General features: G+C 41.0%; 2 protein-coding genes and 1 long non-coding RNA gene across 3 annotated transcripts; all 3 read left to right on the forward strand.

Annotated features, from left to right (window-relative positions):
- Nucleotides 1-2554: 2554 nt before the first annotated feature.
- LOC125000590 lies at nt 2555-9414 on the forward strand. The gene is made up of 8 exons (XR_007111339.1): nt 2555-2604; nt 4151-4247; nt 4610-4683; nt 4845-4904; nt 5041-5093; nt 5318-5396; nt 5530-5581; nt 6073-9414. It is a non-coding gene; the product is annotated as an uncharacterized LOC125000590 (long non-coding RNA).
- A 5384-nt stretch (nt 9415-14798) lies between these two features.
- Nucleotides 14799-16396, forward strand: LOC125000549 (trace amine-associated receptor 13c-like). Its single transcript, XM_047576047.1, has one exon. It carries the CDS (start codon nt 15135-15137, stop codon nt 16173-16175), a length of 1041 nt encoding a protein of 346 aa, XP_047432003.1. The 5' UTR covers nt 14799-15134; the 3' UTR covers nt 16176-16396.
- Nucleotides 16397-18485: 2089 nt separating this feature from the next.
- LOC125000556 (trace amine-associated receptor 13c-like) lies at nt 18486-19863 on the forward strand. The gene has a single exon (XM_047576065.1). The coding sequence runs from the start codon at nt 18812-18814 to the stop codon at nt 19796-19798; it is 987 nt and encodes a 328-aa protein (XP_047432021.1). The 5' UTR covers nt 18486-18811; the 3' UTR covers nt 19799-19863.
- Nucleotides 19864-20692: the final 829 nt, after the last annotated feature.

Below are 20692 nucleotides of genomic sequence, written 5' to 3' on the forward strand. Positions count from 1 at the left end.
GTCTGCCAGAAAGTGATCCTAGTCCAGAATGTTTGTCCCATCTTTCCAGAGGAGCTGCTGGAGGAACAGCAGACTGTGTCAGAGGTGTGCTCTCCAAAACAGGAGTCCATGTAGATTTATTAGACCCACTTCTGTTGTGGACACAATCACATTGTAAAGAAAGTTTTCCCCCTTACAGAGAAATCAACATTCTACCATTTTTAGTTGTATGAATGGATGGAATGGGCATTTTTATATAATTATGGTTTCCAACTATCAAAAACCCCTTCTACAATCTCCTACTTGGTACCTCAGCACCACCTTTTCTCTACTGAGTTCCTCTTCTCAGTAAATGAGTCATAAAGTCGCTTCGAGTATCAGTGTTACTGGATGTGGACCCTTGTAGTTACCAGCAATGACCACTGGAGGGCAGTGATGTGATAATTTAAAACAACTTCTGGGTTCATTAAATCGTTCAGGATCAGGAGGAACTCTCTGATTTCTTTGAGCTTCATCTCTCCTCTTCCTCCTCTGGATGTTTCGGTCTCCGCGTCGTGGCTTCTTCTCTCCTGCTGCAGGTAAAAACGTTTCTCCGGTTCCTCTCCTTTAGCTGCTGTCGGTGTTTGTGTTGATCAACAGGCCGCGTTCACCTGCGCAGGTGAGTGTGTTTTCAGAGCGGCGAGCCTCCTCCTGCCTCAGACTCTTGAATTCACTGGTTAAAGAGTCAAAGGAGACTCTGCAGACTGACCTGCTGCTTCCTCTCAGTCTCAGTGTTCACCGCTAAGTCACTGAACTGACTGAAAGTTGATAAACTCACCGTAGAAACATGCAAACAACTGACTTGGTCTCCTTCTCATACTGAACCTTTCCTCAGAGTTGGTCTCATCATGAGCTTCACAGAGAACGTTTCACAGGTCTAAGAGTCACTTTCTTTGGACACTTTTATTTTGATTAAATGATTAAATGAACTTCCACAGTGACTCCTGACAGGAAACTATATGAAATGTCATTTAATGTTTATTATAAAATTAAAAACGTTTTATCAAAGTAAAGAATGATTTATCTTTTTTGTCTGGACTGTTCATAATATTTTGAGTCTTAGTCTTTAAAAGGTTGTTTATCTGTTGTTCACTGTGTCACACACAACTTAGAAAACTTCATCACGGCGGTGAAGTTTTCTAAGTTGTATGTTCAGCTCCAGGTCAGACAGTGACTTGAAGAGACTCCTCCTCACCCAGAGGAAGGATGGCCTTCACCACCTGAGACACTTCGTACAAAGACTCAAGTCACGAATCGACGAATCGGGAGCTGTTGATCTGAGTAAATGAATCGGGAGCTGTTCTTCCGATTCATTTGAGTCGGGAGTCAACTGGAAGGTAAATACGCTATTATAGTCTTAATTTATAATACTAGTAGATTGTCGATGCATTTTAGACTCTCGGTTTCTCTTAATTTGTCTCAGCTAGCGTAGAGCTAACGGCACCGCCGCTTCTCATTGAGCCACAGCCACAGAAATATTTCTTTTCTTTTTCGGGCATTTTTTTTTTTTTTGTCTCCACGTGAATTGTATTTGTGCCGAATTAATAAGTGAATTGTGTAATTTCGGGAGCCTAGCAAGCGGAGTTAAATCTAGGTGACTGCGTGCAGAAATGTGTGCATTGTGATGTTTTTTGAATGAGATTTGGCGAGAATGAACTGTCACAACTACAAGCCCAGAATGCACATGGCGCGCAGCTGCTTACATGGAGACTGTGAGGCAACATCAGTGTCTTACCTCTGAACCGTCATATCAATATCTATGGATTATGAATGTCACTTAGGTTCACATGTAAAAGAAGGTGAGCGAATACTTTTGGCAGTATAGTGTATCTTGTATAAATGTTACAACCAGGTTTTTTATAAGAGGAGGAGAAACCACCGTGAGCTGAGACTGAGACTTTTATTTTTTTTCCACAAACGTCAAATTTTTGTAATTATATTAAATATTTTCTCCCACAAAAGAAAAAACGTGTGTTTGCTTTCACTTGCCTCTGTCCAGAGTACAGTTAGGTAGAAGGTAGTAATGACCACACATTAAAAACTGAATAGCAGTGAGAATACCTGTAAGTTTCTGAATGCTGCTTTTACCCATGAACTCTGAGAAGAACATATGATTGAAATATTTGCATCGGCCACTTGATATCCAGGACCTAGATTTCAACAATGAAAGTAATAATTTAAATGTAAATTTAAATGCTGTGTGAGACAAACTTATTTTTACCAGTAAATGATTAAAATATGAGACTGTAGGTGTAATAAAATACTGATGCTGATATCAATACTGATAGCCAGCACTAGCAAAATGATCATCACTCAGGAAATAAAGCATTTTTCCTTCAGCATCTAAGTTTTATCTGTCCAATGACATTAAAGTAATATTTTATTAGTCAAATTAAATGCTGAAATTGTATGAATGCATTTTATTATATGATTACGGGTTACAACTACCAAACACCCCTTCCACAATCCCCCACTTGGTACAGTCCGGCTCCCCCTTCTATAAATCTAATTGGATCGTACCACTTCCTGTTTGCCAGTCGGACCTTCTACCTGGGCAGGTGTGGATGGACAACATGGAACATTTGGGTAAGAAGACTGAATCTGTGAATGAATGAGACTGAATGTGAACGTTTTCTCCGAATACACCGAAATCATTCAAAACAGACATTTACTAATTTAATTAAATCATTTAATTAAATTTAATAAAAATCTCAGATTAAACGTAAGTCAGTTATTTGATTTTGTGTGTTGCACGTTAACTGGGACGAGGACCGTATTCAAAGTCGAACTTTGAGCTTATCTCGATTAACCCGTGCATATAAACGTACTGACTGATACCGATCCAAACCAGTCTAGTTAGGAATCTCAAGAAAGTCATTCCTCCAAATTACTCCACTATAAAAGTAAATATGTCTAATGATTTGGATTTTTGTTTTAGCAGGTTTCACAAGCTAGTTGCATAGAGTATAATTGCATAGACACGTACGTACACAGAACTTTTAATATTTATTGCACACTGAAAATCCCGATTTTTTAGATTACCCTTTACTGAAAAAAATAACGCCATTAGTGACGCCGTTATTCCCATCACTGATGCTAACTAAGCTACATGTTGGTTAAGTCCGAAAAAGGGTTGAATAAGGTCAGCTGGCCACTCATCCGAGTAGCTTCTTCAGTTCTGATAAACTAGTGGGAAATTGATGTTTAAATAGGAAAAACTCTGTGGGTAACACCCACCCGAAACTTGCTTGACCAGAAACTGGGGTCACTAATTTCCATAATAGCTGGTACTTACCTGTCCTTGAATGGGGGGAACTGTGTGCCTAAGCTACTTACCCTATGAATAGAGCTCTAACGAGGCTATTGTCAATGGGAGCCTGGAGGCTCAAGGTGTGAATGGTGTTGAAACTTCTTGGGGACAGAAGTCAAGACTGAACTATGAATAAATGGTAAATTAAATCTCTGTTTAGAGAAGGTTTTCCCACTTTGACATACATGGCTTCCTTTACTCTTCTCTCAAACCATCTGTCCTCTCTGGCCAGGACTTTGACGTCACTCAAACCGGACAATTTAAGCGCATGTAAACGCGTTACTCCGATTAATATCGGAGTTGACCGACTCCAGTGATTATTATATGATATGATATAATATATCAACCGAAAAGGGGTATTAACCCGCTGAAAAGACACATTTCGCCACCTAGTGTGGAGGACGAGGAGGACATGTTCCTGTCAGTTATTCGACAAGGACCGTATTCAAAGTCGAATTCTGAGCACAGCTCGATTAAGCTGTGCATGAAAACGCACTGGCTGATACCATTGACTGGCTGATACCGATCCAAACCAGTCTAGTTATGAAGGCCAGAAAGCGTGTTGCAACGGTCGAACCATTTCCCCACAGCGACATCTGGTGGCCAATCTTAAAATACTACCCTCAAACAAGAGTTGTTTTTATATATCCTTTTGTCTTTTGTTTAGTTTGTATTATTTGTAGTATTATTTGTATGAAGTGATATATATATGTATATATATATAATCAGTATTTTTATTCAGAAAGACAATGTGTTCAATAGTGCTTGGACTAAGACAGTTTCTTCTTTTGTTTAATATCTCTCCTGCTATTCTCTTACAAGGGACGACTGGAGAGATATGTCTTGGCCTGTTCGAAAAGATGAGGGAATGCAGCTGCTGCCGGTTCCATAAATCCAAAGGGTCATGTCGTCTGGACAGGTACGGTGCTGAGAGATAGCACTGAACCCAGAGAGATAGATAACTTATCAGTTACATAACCGTAAATGTGAATGAAAAACATTCATTCACTTTTAGCATAGTTGGGTTCTGGGGGTGACATTTTGTCTATGAGTGGGCTCCTCTATCATATCAAAACCGTCCCAGAGTGTCTCCTCCTATTGCTCACTGGCAGAGACAGCCAGGACCCTCACAAGCTCCGCCCTACATCACCCTCTCAAGTCCTTATGAAGGACAACATATTATACAATGACTCTATTATAATAGTAGAGTAACAGGTAGTAATAGTAACTTTAGTAAATGTTAGTCATTTTTGATCTATCCTCCTCCTTCTGTCTGCCCAGAACATCTGGAGTGGACGCGGCCATGATGGTTTCAAGACTTCACCTGAAGAACAGGAACTTCCCAATAACACCCTGTAGGTATAGTATGTTACATTACTATTTAAAACGGTTTTAGCATTATTCATTATAACAAATCCTGCTGGTTGTAGACATTTTTTTATTCTATGACTATTTCATAATTGTAGAATAACATGTTAGCGAGTTTTGTCCTAATTACCTACGTCTATCACTTCAGAACATCAGGAGGCCATGATTTCCAAGACTTCACCAGAAGAAGAGGAACTTGGCCCCAAAGGTGATTCATATATTATTGCATTATTCATTATAACAAATCGCAACTGCTTAGTTGCGATTTGCCAACTGACTAGTTTTTGATTGTAGAATAACACGTTAGCCATTTTTGTCCTGACTACTTGCATATATCACTTCAGAACATCAGGAGGAGACACGGCCATGATGGATTCACCCAAAGAACAGGAACTAGGTAAAGTATGTGACATAACTATTAAAACTGATTTAACACGAGTCATTAGAACAAATCACAATAATCCAAGATGGCTTCCTCCACAGTAGTTTTTTTATATATATACTCTATTACTATTTAATGATAGTAGAGTAACAGGTAGTTATAAAATAGTAATAATAGTAAATGTATACATTAGTAAATGTTGTTGGTTTTGTTCTGACCTCCTACTGCTATCACTCCAGATTATCAGGAGGAGACATGGCCATGATGGTTTCTAAGACTTCACCTGAAGAACAGGAACTTCTCAAGAACACCCTGAAGGTATCGTATATTATATTATCATTTAAAACTTTTGTAACTTATAACTCCTGCTACTAGTAGACATTTATTTTATGGCATATTGTTTGACTATTTCATAATTGTAGACTAACATGTTTTGTTCTAATCTCTCCAGGAGGAGATGGTTTCCAGGACTTCACGCAAGGAGGAGGATCTTCGCGCGACAGGTAAAGTATATTTTTCATAGGTTATTTGTATCTGTCCCTCTGGTTGGAGGGACAGATATGTTTGTACTGGACCCCCACAGCTTTTTCCAGTGTGGCGGCAAAGAGATGATGAAGGGCCTCACCCTAAGGCTGACCCTTCCACTACCTCCTCCCATCTCACTTTGACTCCACCCATTGTCTCCTCCCACTGACCTAACTCCTCCCATTGACTCCACCCACATCCCTGACTCCTCCTACTGCCCTACCTCCACCCACTAACGTCCCTGACTCCTCCTACTGCCCTAACTCCTCCCATTGACTCCACCCACTTACATCCCTGACTCCTCCCATCTCACTTTTTTAACTCCACCCTTAACTCCTCCCACTGACCCCTCCCATTAACCCACTAGCCACTCCTCTCTGTAGACTCCTCCCCCCTCTTATCTCCTTCACTGTAAAACTCCAGCTGCTCTTAGTTATGGGAGACATAACCCCTTCCTTCTACCTCTCAGAAACCACGGGGAGGACACGGCCCCCCCCGCGCCTGCTACCACAGGAACCCTTGGATGATCCAGGCTCCGACAACGAGTGGGATTCGAACCAATCTCCTGCGACTTCCAGTCGCGGTTGAACCACCACACGCCACCGAGAACCCTTCACACTTAACTCTCTTCTCTGTGCGCTTTTGTCATTGTCACTTTGGAATCTGGACTTCAAAAGCAACTGTCATAAGATTTGAACCCATGACTCTAGACCCATCAAACACACTTCTAACAGCCTGAGCTATTTGTCGTGGAGTTCTGTATCTTTCTTAGAGTCTTTCAGTCTTAAGTTTGAGTAGAGGACTTCAAAAGTCACCGACTTTCATAAGATTCGAACCTAGGTCTTAAGCTTCACCAAACACTCTTCTGACAGCCTGAGCTATTTGTCATGGAGTTCTGGTTCTTTCTTAGAGTCTTTCAGTCTTTAGTTTTTGTAGAAAAATTCAAAAGTCATTCACTATCATAAGATTTGAACCTATGCCGTAAGCCTCATCAGACACTCGTCTAACAGCCTGAGCTATTTGTCATGGAGTTCTGTTTCTTTCTTAGATTCTTTCAGTCTTTAGTTTGATTGGAATACTTAAAAAGTCATTGACTGTCATAAGATTCGAACCCATGACTTTAGACCTACCAAACGCTCTTCTCTTCTAACAGCCTTAGCTATTTGTTGTGGAGTTTTGGTTCTTTCTTAGAGTCTTTCAGTCTTTAGTTTGATTAGAGTACTTAAAAGGTCATTGACTGTCATAAGATTTGAACCTATGTCTTAAGCCTCACCAAACACTCTTCAAACAGCCTGAGCTATTTGTCCTGGTATTCTGTATCTTTCTTAGATTCTTTCAGTCTTTAGCTTGATTAGCATACTTAAAAAGTCATTGACTGTCATAAGATTTGAACTCATGACTTTAGTTCCATCAAACGCTCTTCTCTTTTAACAGCCTGAGCTATTTGTCGTGGAGTTCTGGTTCTTTCTTAGAGTCTTTCAATCTTTAGTTTGTGTAGAAGAATTCAAAAGTCATTGGCTGTCATAACATTTGAACCTTTGTCTTTAGGCACGTCAAACACTCTTCTAACAGCCTGAGCTGAGCTATCTGACCACTCATGTTCTCATGCTTTCTTAGAGCTATTCTGTTTGTTTGCTTCATTGGTTGATTAACTATAAAAGTTCCTACGAGGCTTGAACCTATGTCACCAGAACACTTATGAGCAGACCTAACATATTAGGCTACGAGAGAAAAGCTGTTTGGTTCAGATTATTTTAAGTTTTTCAGTTTTTCCTCTGGGTATTGAACATAAAAACATTGACACTCTCCAACAACCTGCTAATCCTTTGAGGATGACTCTAACCACTTGAGCCACTAAGCCAGAGGCCACAACCCACATATTTTTACACCTTTTCAGTCTTTCATGTTTGTATTAACATGTAAAATGGATTTCTACATCCAGGGCTCGAACCCAAACCTTCTGAAACTCGGAGGAAAGACTTAACATCCTGAGCCACAGCTCCAGACACATTGACCATCTCATTTTTAAAGCATTTCAGTCTTTCCTCTGTCACTTAGAGAATAAAATGTAGAAAGCAGAGCTTTGGATTTGATCTGTTGGTTTCAGGTTGTGACTCAGAACCACAGCTGATCTCACTGAGCTACTCGCAAACACAGACGTTCAGCTTTTGTTGCTGTGTTCATTGTTCACTTCCCTCAGAAGCAAGAACAGAAAAACCACAGTAGCCTAGAGATGAACCGAAGACCTAAGGGATTTAGTCGGGATATGTTGGTTATCCTGGATTAACTTAACCATGATCCGGTTGCTCGAAAACATGGAGATTTATTCCGTGGAGCTTGGCTGCTCCAGACCAGGATAACATCCAGGATCTATTTAATCTCAGTCACCACAAATGGAAACCAATATTTATTCCACTGCCCACTACACATTGTTATCACATTCAACTAGACCCACTGTCATTATTTAAACATCTGTCATCATCATTAAGTGGCATCATTTTAGATGATTTTGAAATTAGTAGATAGTTTAGTTTCCCATACACTATAAATAAAATACACATCCCATAGAAATATAAATACACATCAAAGAGTAACATGATGTTCCTTTATTGAATAAGGACAAATCAAAGCAAGTAAACTGAAGTCACACAGTGCTCCACAAGATAGAAAGAACAGAATCAAAGCATATTATACAACACACAAATAAATGCAGGACAAATCCATATTTAAATGAACAGACAAATTTGAGGCCTGTATTCAGTATACAGCACTATAGGCCACCGTCTGATGTCACTCTGCGTTCCTTCAGGAGGCCAAAGATCATCTCCATCCAGCACTTGTCCTGGTGGGGACATTATTATATGTCTGCTGTGCTTCCTGAGGGTCTGATTATGGTGTGAGGCCAAAAGGCTGGCAGGCATAACATTATGATCAATCAGTGTAGCCCCACACATGCAGATCCTGAATGAAACAGCAGAGGAATTTGTGATCGTTTCACAGGCTCTGTTTGACTGAGTGATGATTAGTTTCACCTGGTTTGATGAATCCGTGTCTGCTCATCCTGGCTCGGTGTTTGTGCTCGTTGAGCCCAGGCTCAGTCTCCTGAACCCCACATGGCTCCATTATAATAACTGGGAAATTTACAACACTGAGAAAATGATTGAATCTGATCAAATACAATTAAAATGTCAAATACCACTAGTTTTCTTCTAAATGAAACGTTAACATCACGGAATGCATGAAAAAAAAGCACAACAAATGTATAAAAATGCGCGAGGGGGTTAAAGAAAGGAAGTTTGTCCTAAGATTTATGGATCAGCAGCCTCAGCACCAGCTTTTCTCTACTGGGTTTCTCTTCTCAGTAAATGAGTCATGAAGTCGCTTCGAGTATCAGTGTTACTGGATGTGGACACTTGTAGTTACCAGGTAATGACCACTGGAGGGCAGTGATGTGATAATTTAAAACAACTTTTGGGTTCATTAAATCGTTCAGGATCCGGAGGAACTCTCGGATTTCTTTGAGCTTCATCTCTCCTCCTCTTCCTCCTCTGGATGTTTCGGTCTCCGCGTCGTGGTTTCTTCTCTCCTGCTGCAGGTAAAAACGTTTCTCCGGTTCCTCTCCTTTAGCTGCTGTCGGTGTTTGTGTTGATCAACAGGCCGCGTTCACCTGCGCAGGTGAGTGTGTTTTCAGAGCGCTGAGCCTCAGACTCTTGAATTCACTGGTTAAAGAGTCAAAAGAGACTCTGCAGACTGACCTGCTGCTTCCTCTCAGTCCCAGTGTTCACCGCTAAGTCACTGAACTGACTGAAAGTTGATAAACTCACCGTAGAAACGTGACAGAGGCGACACACGGACAGAGGCGACGTGTTGCTGCTCAGTCCGCTGCGTTCAGGACAAATCGGATATTACAGACACTTCGGTGAAATCCAGCTGCATTTGGAAAAATAATAAAGTGACAAAATAAATGTCGATTTAAGGTCAATTTGCTGCATTTTAGAAACAAACTCCTGTCAGTTCAGTCCATTACTGATAATCTGGAATTATAGAAACACAGATGATTATTTAAGATGAGACAAGCCTTTATTTAAATAGAATGACACATAGAAAATAATAAAAAAAAATAATAATAAACATAAAATACCTGTTGCAGTCTACATACAGAGTTAAATCTGACAGAAACTTGAATATTAAGTTCGTATCTGTCTGTAAATAAGAAGAATGATGTAGATGGAGTGTTTCTATGAAATCCATAAACTTGGTCTGTAAATGAAAATGTTGCGGCTCCTTCAGTAAAAGCAGCTGTAATTAGATAAACAGTGTCTCTAATGTTTTGGACGTTTCAACAGGAACAAATGATCAGAGTCTGAGGAACTCCTTATTGACTCCACATTTAGACTGAGTTTAGTCATTTTTCAGATTCATTTTCATTTTGTGGATGTTGATAAATCCTCTAAATGTCTCTGTGTCTCTGTGTCGTCTTCCTGCTTCAAACAGACCGACAGTAAATCCAGGATGTGTTTTTCTTCTTTTCTTTCCAGATGAAAACTGAAGACAAGTCGTGGTCTGACTTGGTCTCCTTCTAATACTGAACCTTTCCTCAGAGTTGGTCTCATCATGAGCTTCACAGAGAACGTTTCACAGGTCTAAGAGTCACTTTCTTTGGACACATTTACTTTGATTAAATGATTAAATGAACTTCCACAGTGACTCCTGACAGGAAACTGTATTAAATGTCATTTAATGTTTATTATAAAATTAAAAACCTGTCATCAAAGTAAAGAATGATTTATCTTTTTTGTCTGGATTGTTCCTAATATTTTGAGTCTTGGTCTTTAACAGGTTGTTTATCTGTTGTTCACCGTGTCACTCAGGTGTGGTGAAGTTTTCTAAGTTGTATGTTCAGCTCCAGGTCAGACCGTGACTTGAAGAGACTCCTCCTCACCCAGAGGAAGGATGGCCTTCACCACCTGAGACACTTCGTACAAAGAGTCAAGTCACGAATCGATGAATCGGGAGCTGTTGATCTGAGTAAATGAATCGGGAGCTGTTCTTCCGATTCATTTGAGTCAGGAGTCAGTGAATCGAAGAGCCGTTAAATGTGAAAAAATGGGACAAACGGGGGTCGATCCCGGCCCTCCCGATATCAAACCCTTTACTTAACCACTACACTAAAAGTCAGCTGGCCGCTGGCTCCTGCCTGGAGCTGGGTAGTCGCCATTTTTGAGCTTTTGGTGACTAACACCAGAAATAGAAGTTAAAATTTTTGTAGTTTGACTTGACAAGTAGCTCGTTGCGTTAAAAAGTAGCCTCCGGATTGAGAGGATGCAGGATCGAGACCAGATTTTAATATTGAATGTATTTCAGTATCATTGCAATAATAAAAGCAACTGTGGGACTCGAACCTATAGTCTCTGTGCCCCCAACCCTTCTTATTACTCCCTGAGCCACTTGCTCACAGAAATTTCATCGTTATTAGTCATATTTGACATTTAATGTGGGCATGATGGCTTGAATTTTTTTGATTGACTCCGCCCCTCACAGGCTCCGCCTCTCTGAGCAGAGGTTCGGCTCTCGACTCACTGAGCCGTTCAACTCCGACTTCAGCTCCTCACATGACCACAGACTCTCTGAGCTTTGTAAAGACTTTGAGTGTTGAAGACTGAAGCCACAGTCGGAAACCACCTGACCTTCTCTGCAAAAACAGCATTCAGAAACACTCAGGATATAACACACCACTGTTACTCTGACAACTTTACTCTAACTCATGGGAGTCTATTTAAATTCAAACTTTGAACCCAGAAGTCTTTCTTACAGCTCATTAATGTTTTTTCCCCCTCACTTTAAGGTCACATAAATACAGACACGTGGTTGTTTTTTTTTTATGACATTTATTAAATCAGTGAAGAAACATCGTAAACTCTCAGCATGAATACACATAAAGGAGAAACAGTCACAGACAACTTTTTGCTTCAAATAAACAACGTCTGTTCAATTTTTCACATCTCTTAGAGTCTCTTAATACAAATAATCAGATACATAAAGAAATAATACAGAAGCAGGAATAAATAACAAAACAACAGCAAATTGCAAAAGAGCTGAAACCCTTCAGGAAAGAAAACCTGTGTAACTTCAGTCCAGGTATAGTAGATGAAAAACACCCAATAGATGAAATAAGCTAAAGTCTTTTTTTAGGGCCACTGTGAGGAAAAGTGAGTTCTGATGTTAAACTCAGAATTGTGACTTTAATCTCAGAATTCTGAGAAAAAAGGTCAGAATTCTGACTTTTCAGACTTTAAACTTTAAACTCAAAAGTCAGATTTCTGAGATAAAAGTCACAATTCTGACCTTTTATCTCAGAATTCTGACTTTTGAGTTTAAAGTCAAAATTCTGAATTCTGAGATTCTGAGTTAGAATTCTGACTTTAAATTCAGAATTCTGACTTTTGAGTTTAAAGTCAAAATTCTGAATTCTGAGATTCTGAGTTAGAATTCTGACTTTAAATTCAGAATTCTGACTTTTGAGTTTAAAGTCAAAATTCTGAATTCTGAGATTAAAGTCAGAATTCTGAATTTAAAGTCAGAATTCTAACCTTTTTCTCAGAATTCTGAGTTAAAAGTCAGAACTCACCTTTTTTTCTCACAGTGGCCCTAATCGTCTTCCGTACAAAACAATGTAAAACTAAGGGAGAAAAACAAAAACATCATAATCCTGGTCCGTGTCTTGATTGCCATGAGGATTAGGGCCACTGCAAGGAAAAAAAAAGTGAATTCAGAAGTCAGAATTCTGACTTTAATCTAAGAATTGTGACTTTAATCTCATAATTCTTAGAAAAAAAATCTGAATTCTGAGATTTAAGTCAGAATTCTGAAATCTGAGATTGAAGTCAGAACTCACAGTGGCCCTGATCCTCTTCCGTACAAAAAAACAAAACAAACAAATGTAAAACTAAGGGAGAAAAACAAAAATACCATCATCCTGGTCCGTGTCATGGTTGCCTCGTCCTTTGGTGCATTCCCACACCTGCAGAAAACACACATCCATGTTTGACAATGTGATACATTTAAGTGACAAACGTGCAAAAGAAAAGGAAATGAGGAAGGAGGCCAACATTTTTTCACACCGCTATATGTGGCCGTTAAATCTAAACCACCCACTGACCTTTGTGCAGAGAACATGGTTTCCACCATCTCAGGGTTATTTCCGTTACTGGTGACTTCTAACACATGATGTAACATCTAACACATAACATACGCAACTGTGAACATAAACACAAACACTGATACCTCTGAGACCAAATTCACACAAAGCAGAGCCCTCATTAGTGAAGACGAGCAGGATCACTTGTTTTTTTGTTTTTTTTTTATCACCTAAAGTGACGCCTCTACGGCTCCGAGGCACCAGGCCGATCGAGGTGTTAAGAAAACAATGATGCAACGGCGATGGGACACAAGGCAAAACAACAGGTAAACATCATGAGCATGTGCAGACTAAGGAAAAGTCTGAGAAGTTTTTCCCATTTCTAATTTTCTTCACATTGTACGTTTCACTATTAAACATACCCATCCATTTGATTTCACCAAACGTTTAAGTGATCGCCAATCACCATCAATCAGGTTTTTTTCTGACCACATTTCTTCCTCAAAGATGATGGTTCACCCACTATCCTTCCAAGTAATTTCTACTTCAATCTCCTTAGATCTTGTTGGTGCATGCCAGTGATTTGACCCTTCTCAGACTTACATCTTTTCCACCACCAAAGGATGTCTCTCCACATGGTTGTTTAAGAAAGGAAGGTTTTTATTATTATTAAGGGGAAACAAAATCTAAACCTAAATGGTCCTGTGTGAAAAAGTGATTCTAACCTAAACCTAATAACTGGTTGTTCCGTCCTTAGCATCAACAACTGCTATCAACGGGCCACTCCAAAGTCTTCATTTAGTTTTCCTTCATCCATTCAGAGGTGGACTTGTTGGTGTGTTTTGAACCATTGTTCTGCTACAGAACCCAAGTTCTCTTCAGCCTGAGGTCACTAAGAGATGGCCAGGATTAGGGCCAATACCAACCTTCAGGGTTTATTGGTACACAGCAGAATTCATGGTTCCATTTATCACTGCAAGTCTTCCAGGTCCTGAAGCAGCAAAACAGCCCCAGACCACCACAGTACTACCACCAGATTTTACTGTTGGGCCAGATGTTTTCTGGTCAAACTGAGACAAATCTTTATATTATTTTTGCTCAGCAGTGGTTTTGGTCTTGAACTCCCACGTTCAAGGCCATATTTGCCCAGTCTCTTTTTTATGGTGGAGCCATGAACACTGACCTTAACTCTTTTCTGACCTCTTGGATGAGTCGTCTCTGAGCTATTGGGGTAATTTTCGTCGGCTGGCCACTCTTGGGAAGGTTCATCACAGTTCCACGTTTTGGTCCATTTGTGGATAATGTCTCTGACTGCGGTTCACTGGAGTACCAGCTTTAGAAATGGCTTTAGAACCTTTTCCAGACTGATAGATGTCATTTGTTCCTGAACGATAGCCTCTGAAGATCTTTGGGTCTACTTCACTTCGTCAGTCAGGTCCAACTGAAGTGATTTCTTGATTGACAACAGGTGTGGTAGTAATCAGGTCTGGGTGTGGTTAGAGAAACTGAACTCAGGTGTGATAAACCACAGTTAAGCTATGTTTTAACACTTTTTACCACAGGGCCGTGTAGGCTTCGATTGTGACTAATACTTAAATTTGTTTGATGAACTGCAACATTTAAGTGTGACGAACACACAAAAAAATAAGAAATCAGGAAGGATGGCAAGCACTTTTTCACACCACTGTAGGTACGAGGTAGGCTCATACCTATTTGCTTAGGTCACGTTTACACGAATCCAATTTTTGGGTGAAATCGCATAGGCCTTGCAGGGTTCTGCCTGCTGTCAGTGACGGATCCGGATCTTGCTGAGACTGGAATCACTGAGGTCTGAGGTCTCTAGCAGAAACATCCCCACACTTAGGCCTGTGGCATGTGCTACAGCCTTTCTACAACTAGATGCGGTTTCACAATGGATCGACATTCACGGAGAGAAATACTTGACACGGCGCCAAGGAAAACTGGATCGTTTTCGTACGCGTGGACATAGCCTTAGATAAATCCAAGTGGCCTAGTCTTAACGGGGAGATAAATCTGTATTTCACACCAATCTCTCATTCATCTAGGCAGTTCAGGTCATTTCTTTTGTGTTGAGGATTTCACAAGATTGGGAAAATTGGGAAAATGCGACAACGCAAACGTGCGTGTCACCAGATTTGCTTTGGAAACGGTGGTTGTCGAAAGCCTTTACAGACTTCTTAGTGGTTTGAACATCTTACACTTTAATGAGGAATCTAATGCGTATTTAAAACCCAAAGGATAAAGCTGGAAAGATAACACGAGGGTGGAGAAATGGAGCGGATGATGAAGATGATGAAGCTGATATATTACATCATCTGGTTAAAAAAAAAAAAATAAATGAATAGGAAGGTGGTGTCAGAAGGAGAAGATAAATGTCCTCCTCTGTACAGACTTTGACCTGTTCTTACGACCGCTCCTCCTCCTTGATGGACGACTCGGTGTCTCCCCCGCTCTGCTTCCCTAACCTCAACTCCTCCTGCAGGCGGATGCTGCGACCCCGCTCCGAGACCGTCCTCCTCTACACCCTGCTGGCCTCGGCGTCGGCGCTCACCGTGGCGCTCAACCTCCTCGTCGTGGTCTCCATCTCCCACTTCCGGCAGCTCCACACCCCCACCAACGCCCTGCTCCTGTCCCTGGCTGTGTCTGACGTGGTGGTGGGGCTGCTGGTGATGCCCGTGGAAGGTCTGCGCCACATGGAGACGTGCTGGCTCCTGGGGAGGCTCATGTGCGCCGTGACTCCTTACGTTTCTTACTGCCTCCTCTCCGCCTCTTTAGGGAACATGGTGCTCATATCTATAGACCGCTATGTTGCCATCTGTGACCCACTGCTGTACTCCTCTAAAATAACCCTGAACAGGGTTAAAGTCGTAATCTGCGTGTGCTGGGCGTCTTCTCTCCTCTACAACGGCTGTATTCTGATGGGACACTTAAAGGAGCCGGGCAGGTTCAGCTCCTGTCATGGGGAGTGTGTGGTGGTCATCAGCCACATCTCGGGGACCGTTGACCTGATCATCTCATTCGTCGGCCCCTGCGCCGCCATGGTCGTCCTTTACGCCAGGGTGTTTGTCGTCGCCGTGTCTCAGGTGCGGGTGATGCGGCTGCAGACGGCTGCTACGACCCTCCCCGCACCTCCAACTGCTAAAAAATCCGAAAGAAAGGCGGCCAGGACTCTTGGGATTGTGATAACTGTGTTTCTATTGTGCTTCTGCCCGTATTACTACCCCGCCTTTGCGGGCGCAGACACCTCGACGAGCTTGTCTTATTACGCCATGTTGTCTTGGATCATGCTGACAAACTCCTGTGTTAATCCTCTGATTTATGCTCTGTTCTACCCCTGGTTTAGGAAAGCCATCAAATTAATCTTCACCCTCAGAATCCTGCAACCTCACTCACGGGAGGCTAAGATCCTGTAGACAAGGGTGAAATCATTGTGGAACCAAAAACCTATTAATCCGTTCCAAACTGTACTGAACTCTTCCAGAGCACGTTGTTGCAGCCTGTGACACTGAAATGCTTCTTTCTAAATTATTTTATACTATACTATCACTTGTGAAGCACATGGGTTGAGAACAGAGACGAATATAAAGCAGTTAAAGAATATTACTCTCATTATTGTGACTGCTACACCACGACTTTCTGCGTATCAAACCTGGCTTAGACGACCTTTTGCTTTAAATGTCTGAGTGAATGAAACACTGTGTGCACTATAGTGACAAATATAAAGCAAAATGAAGATGGTTAAAAATAATTTAGCTATTCTCTTTGAGTGGAAAAATGTAAAAGAAATTATGTGAATGTCTTGGAAAAAGCCAAATGACAGATAATTTTTTTTTCTATCTCTGCCATGTTTAATTTACTTGCTTGTTTTTTTCTCTTGCTGCTAGTGTGTAATAACTGTAATATTGTAATATTAAATGCTAGATAATTGTGTTTTTCTTCTTTTTTTTTTATCTCTGCCATGTTTAATTTACTTGCTTGTTTTTTTCTCTTGCTGCTAGTGTGTAATAACTGTAATATTGTAATATTAAATGCTAGATAATTGTGTTTTTCTTCTTTTTTTTTATTTCTGCCATGTTTAAGTTGCTTTTCACAAAAACCTTTCAACCACAATCGCGGTTGTTACGTATAAATTTGAATGTTAGTAACTATGAAGGATTGATTTCATGAATACAGCCCTGTGACACGGATACATCTGAGAGACCCCAAATAAATAAATATTCAAGTCAAATAACTGTAAACCCAAAAATATGAACAACCTTGGACTTTAAAGACCTCTGCTCAAATTACACCTAATGAAAATATAATGGAAATGTGGTTATATTGTAACCTCAGTTCTCTGAGTGACTGAGAGACCATCTTCCCTCTCCCTTTTTTTTTTTTTTTTTTTTTTTTACATGTAAGGGTGAGTATACAGATTGAAAATGATTTGCTATTTGTATGAGCCACCCATAGAGATAGATTGTGGACCTGATCACCATGAGGCGTTCCTGCTTTGAGTGGGTGAAAGGACTGAATTAGAGCACCGGGTAAATGTGGAGGGGGAAGAGAAAGTAAATGCATGAAGCTCAAAGGTCTTCTCATTTTTTGTCTTTGTTTAATCTGAACATTTAAATGCAGGAATATTGATACTACATGATCGTCCAGAATGAATGAATGAACCGTTTGCAGCTCTTGCTAGCCTCCCAGCTAAAAGTCATTTCCTACATTTGAATCATTAATATACAGTGGTGGAAAAAAGCTTTCAAACACCCAATGCATTTGTAAAATACTGCATTAAGAATCACTCTTAGTTCTTCAAGTGCAACTTCTTTTATGACAGTCACAGGCAAAATACTGAACAAATCCTAAAACAGCCATTACAAACTTAAAAATTGATTAGTTGCATAAAAATAAGTAAGAAATTTTGAGTGTTGGGTCATTTTGGTAGCAGTGATCAACTAATGAAGGCCCTGCTTTTTATTAAAAGACACATTTTTCTGTTGCCGTGCTTCATGTCTATATAAAGCCAGAACATTTTAAAGTTCTTCAGAGACTAAAATGGCTAAAACAAGGAACATAACGCAGGAAACAGCAGCTTTATCTTCCTCCTTCTAATGAGAAGGCCAGGCCAAGCATTATCTCCAAGCATTATGTACAGTACCTACTGTCAAACATGGTGGAGGCAGCATCATGGTTTGGATGCATGAGTGCTGCTGGTGTTGGTCACCTCACTGTCTGTGGTGGCACATTGAACTCTGCCAAATATTGCGCCATTCTCCAAACCCACGTGCTCCCTTCAGCAGGTGCTCTGTTCTGTCGAGGTCCAAACTGGATGTTTCAACGAGATAATGCCCCTTGTCACAAATCCAGGACCAGTAGAACTTGGCTGCAGGAGCAAAGTATCCAGGTCTTAGTGGTCAGATCAATCCCTGGACATGAGCCCCACTGAAAATCTGTGGTGGATTATTAAAACGTCTGTTTTAAAATGCAAACTAAACAATTTAGAAATAGTAGTAATTCAAGAAGAATGGCACAAAATCAGCCCTTAACAGTGTGAAAGGCTCATGCCAGCCACATGCTAGTTTGGTTCATCTCGCTTTCTCCTGCACAAATATTTCATGATAATATTTGAGATTGAGTAAAATTTTAAGGGTGTCCGAAAAACTTTGTTTCCACCACTGTAGGCTACTGCCACCTGCTGGTATGGAGGGTTAAATCTTTTCAGGCAGTCGGCCTTAGTTGCTGGCAGTTTTGTTTCGTTGGTTTGGCGTGACAACATGTTAAGTTGTAATTATGTGTATTGGTTGCTCACACTGATAGTTAACATTTAGTATTTAGCCTGTGACAGAGTGACTGTCTGAGTGGATTTACTCAAACTGAATTTCCCTGTGTTAAAGTACTGTTAAATAAAGTGGTACTAATAATACTAAACAGAACAGAATTGACGAATATTGATGAAGTAAAAGAATAAGTTGCATCAGACCATCACAGAAGATGGGAGGGGTGTCTGAAGACGATAAATAAATGAAGTGCCTGAAGTCGGGTCAGTGTTCTCTACTCCTCCTCCTTGATGGACGACTCGGTGTCTCCCCCGCTCTGCTTCCCTAACCTCAACTCCTCCTGCAGGCGGATGCTGCGACCCCGCTCCGAGACCGTCCTCCTCTACACCCTGCTGGCCTCGGCGTCGGCGCTCACCGTGGCGCTCAACCTCCTCGTCGTGGTCTCCATCTCCCACTTCCGGCAGCTCCACACCCCCACCAACGCCCTGCTCCTGTCCCTGGCTGTGTCTGACGTGGTGGTGGGGCTGCTGGTGATGCCCGTGGAAGGTCTGCGCCACATGGAGACGTGCTGGCTCCTGGGGAGGCTCATGTGCGCCGTGACTCCTTACGTTTCTTACTGCCTCCTCTCCGCCTCTTTAGGGAACATGGTGCTCATATCTATAGACCGCTATGTTGCCATCTGTGACCCACTGCTGTACTCCTCTAAAATAACACTGAACAGGGTTAAATTCTTTATTGGCGTCACTTGGGTCTGTTCTGTCGTCTACAACGGGCTGATTCTAATGCCCCACTTAGGGCGACCAGACAGGTTCAGCTCCTGTCATGGGGAGTGTGTGGTGGTCATCAGCCACATCTCGGGGACCGTCGACCTGTTCGTCACCTTTGTGGGCCCCTGCGCCGTCATGGTCGTCCTTTACGTTAGGGTGTTTGCCGTTGTTGTGTCTCAGATCCGCGTCATTCGCATGCGCGTGGCAGCCAACGCCGCGAGAACGGCTCCGGCCGCTCAGAGCTCGGAGAAAAAAGCGGCCAGGACTCTGGGGATTGTGATCGCCGTGTTTCTATTGTGCTTCTGCCCGTATTACTACCCCGCCTTTGCGGGCGCAGACACCTCAAACAGCTTGTCCTACTTCGCGGCTTTGTCTTGGATCATGCTGACAAACTCCTGTGTTAATCCTCTGATTTATGCTCTGTTCTACCCCTGGTTTAGGAAAGCCATCAAATTAATCTTCACCCTCAGAATACTGCAGCCTCACTCACGGGAGGCTAAGATCCTGTAGACAAGGGTGCATTGAGTTAATCATTTAGGACTGGAAATGTTTGACAAGTTCATTGCACTTGTGTTTTGCACTGTAAATCTGCGCTGCTATTAGTTCATAAGCATCAGGAACACACAAAAAGCAAATACATGCAACGTATCAGTGAGTTAATCTATGTAAACATACTATATTACTACTGCTTTAGAAACAATTTAGAAATAACTTACTTACCACAGTAGGCCAGTGAAGTTTTTATTCTATTCATTATTATGCGGGTTTTGCGGGACCCGTATCTGCATTTATATTATATCTGTATGGAGCATAACTGTAAGTAGCTGTCCGACCAAATTAGCCATTCATTATTGAATATATATAGACACACACACACACATATATATTCTTGTTGTGGCTTTAAAAACAATAATATCTGGATTTTCTGATGAGTATCAGAAGCCTCTCCAACTTTGCTACTTTATCATTAGCTTAATTTTTTCTCCCACTATAACATCCATAATTGTCTCGTTAAGATTTTTTATGTGGTTTTACCCCCGTTTCTTCAAAGTGCCTTCACAGATTTGAACTATTTTAATATTAAAGCGGACTGTCCGAGAATGATAAAGTCAAATGTACTAAAAATCGTAATAGTGAAGAATTGTAATTGACATTTACAGCCCTAAGCTGCTGCATGTAGTAATGTTTTAAAAGAGACTTCCAGCACTTACTGACAATATTATGATTATGTGAAGGTTAACAAGGCCTGTTTCCTGCATGAATTCATAAATCGGCACAGATTAAAGCCTTGTAAATAAAAGGTGAGTCGTTTATTGTAATTTCAACAAGCTTAAAGGTAATACAGCTTCATACTATATGTATATATATATATGTATGTATTAATTACGGAGAGTTCACTATTTG

This window comes from Mugil cephalus, chromosome 23 (assembly GCF_022458985.1).
Source record: "Mugil cephalus isolate CIBA_MC_2020 chromosome 23, CIBA_Mcephalus_1.1, whole genome shotgun sequence".
NCBI classification, from domain to species: Eukaryota; Metazoa; Chordata; class Actinopteri; order Mugiliformes; family Mugilidae; genus Mugil; species Mugil cephalus.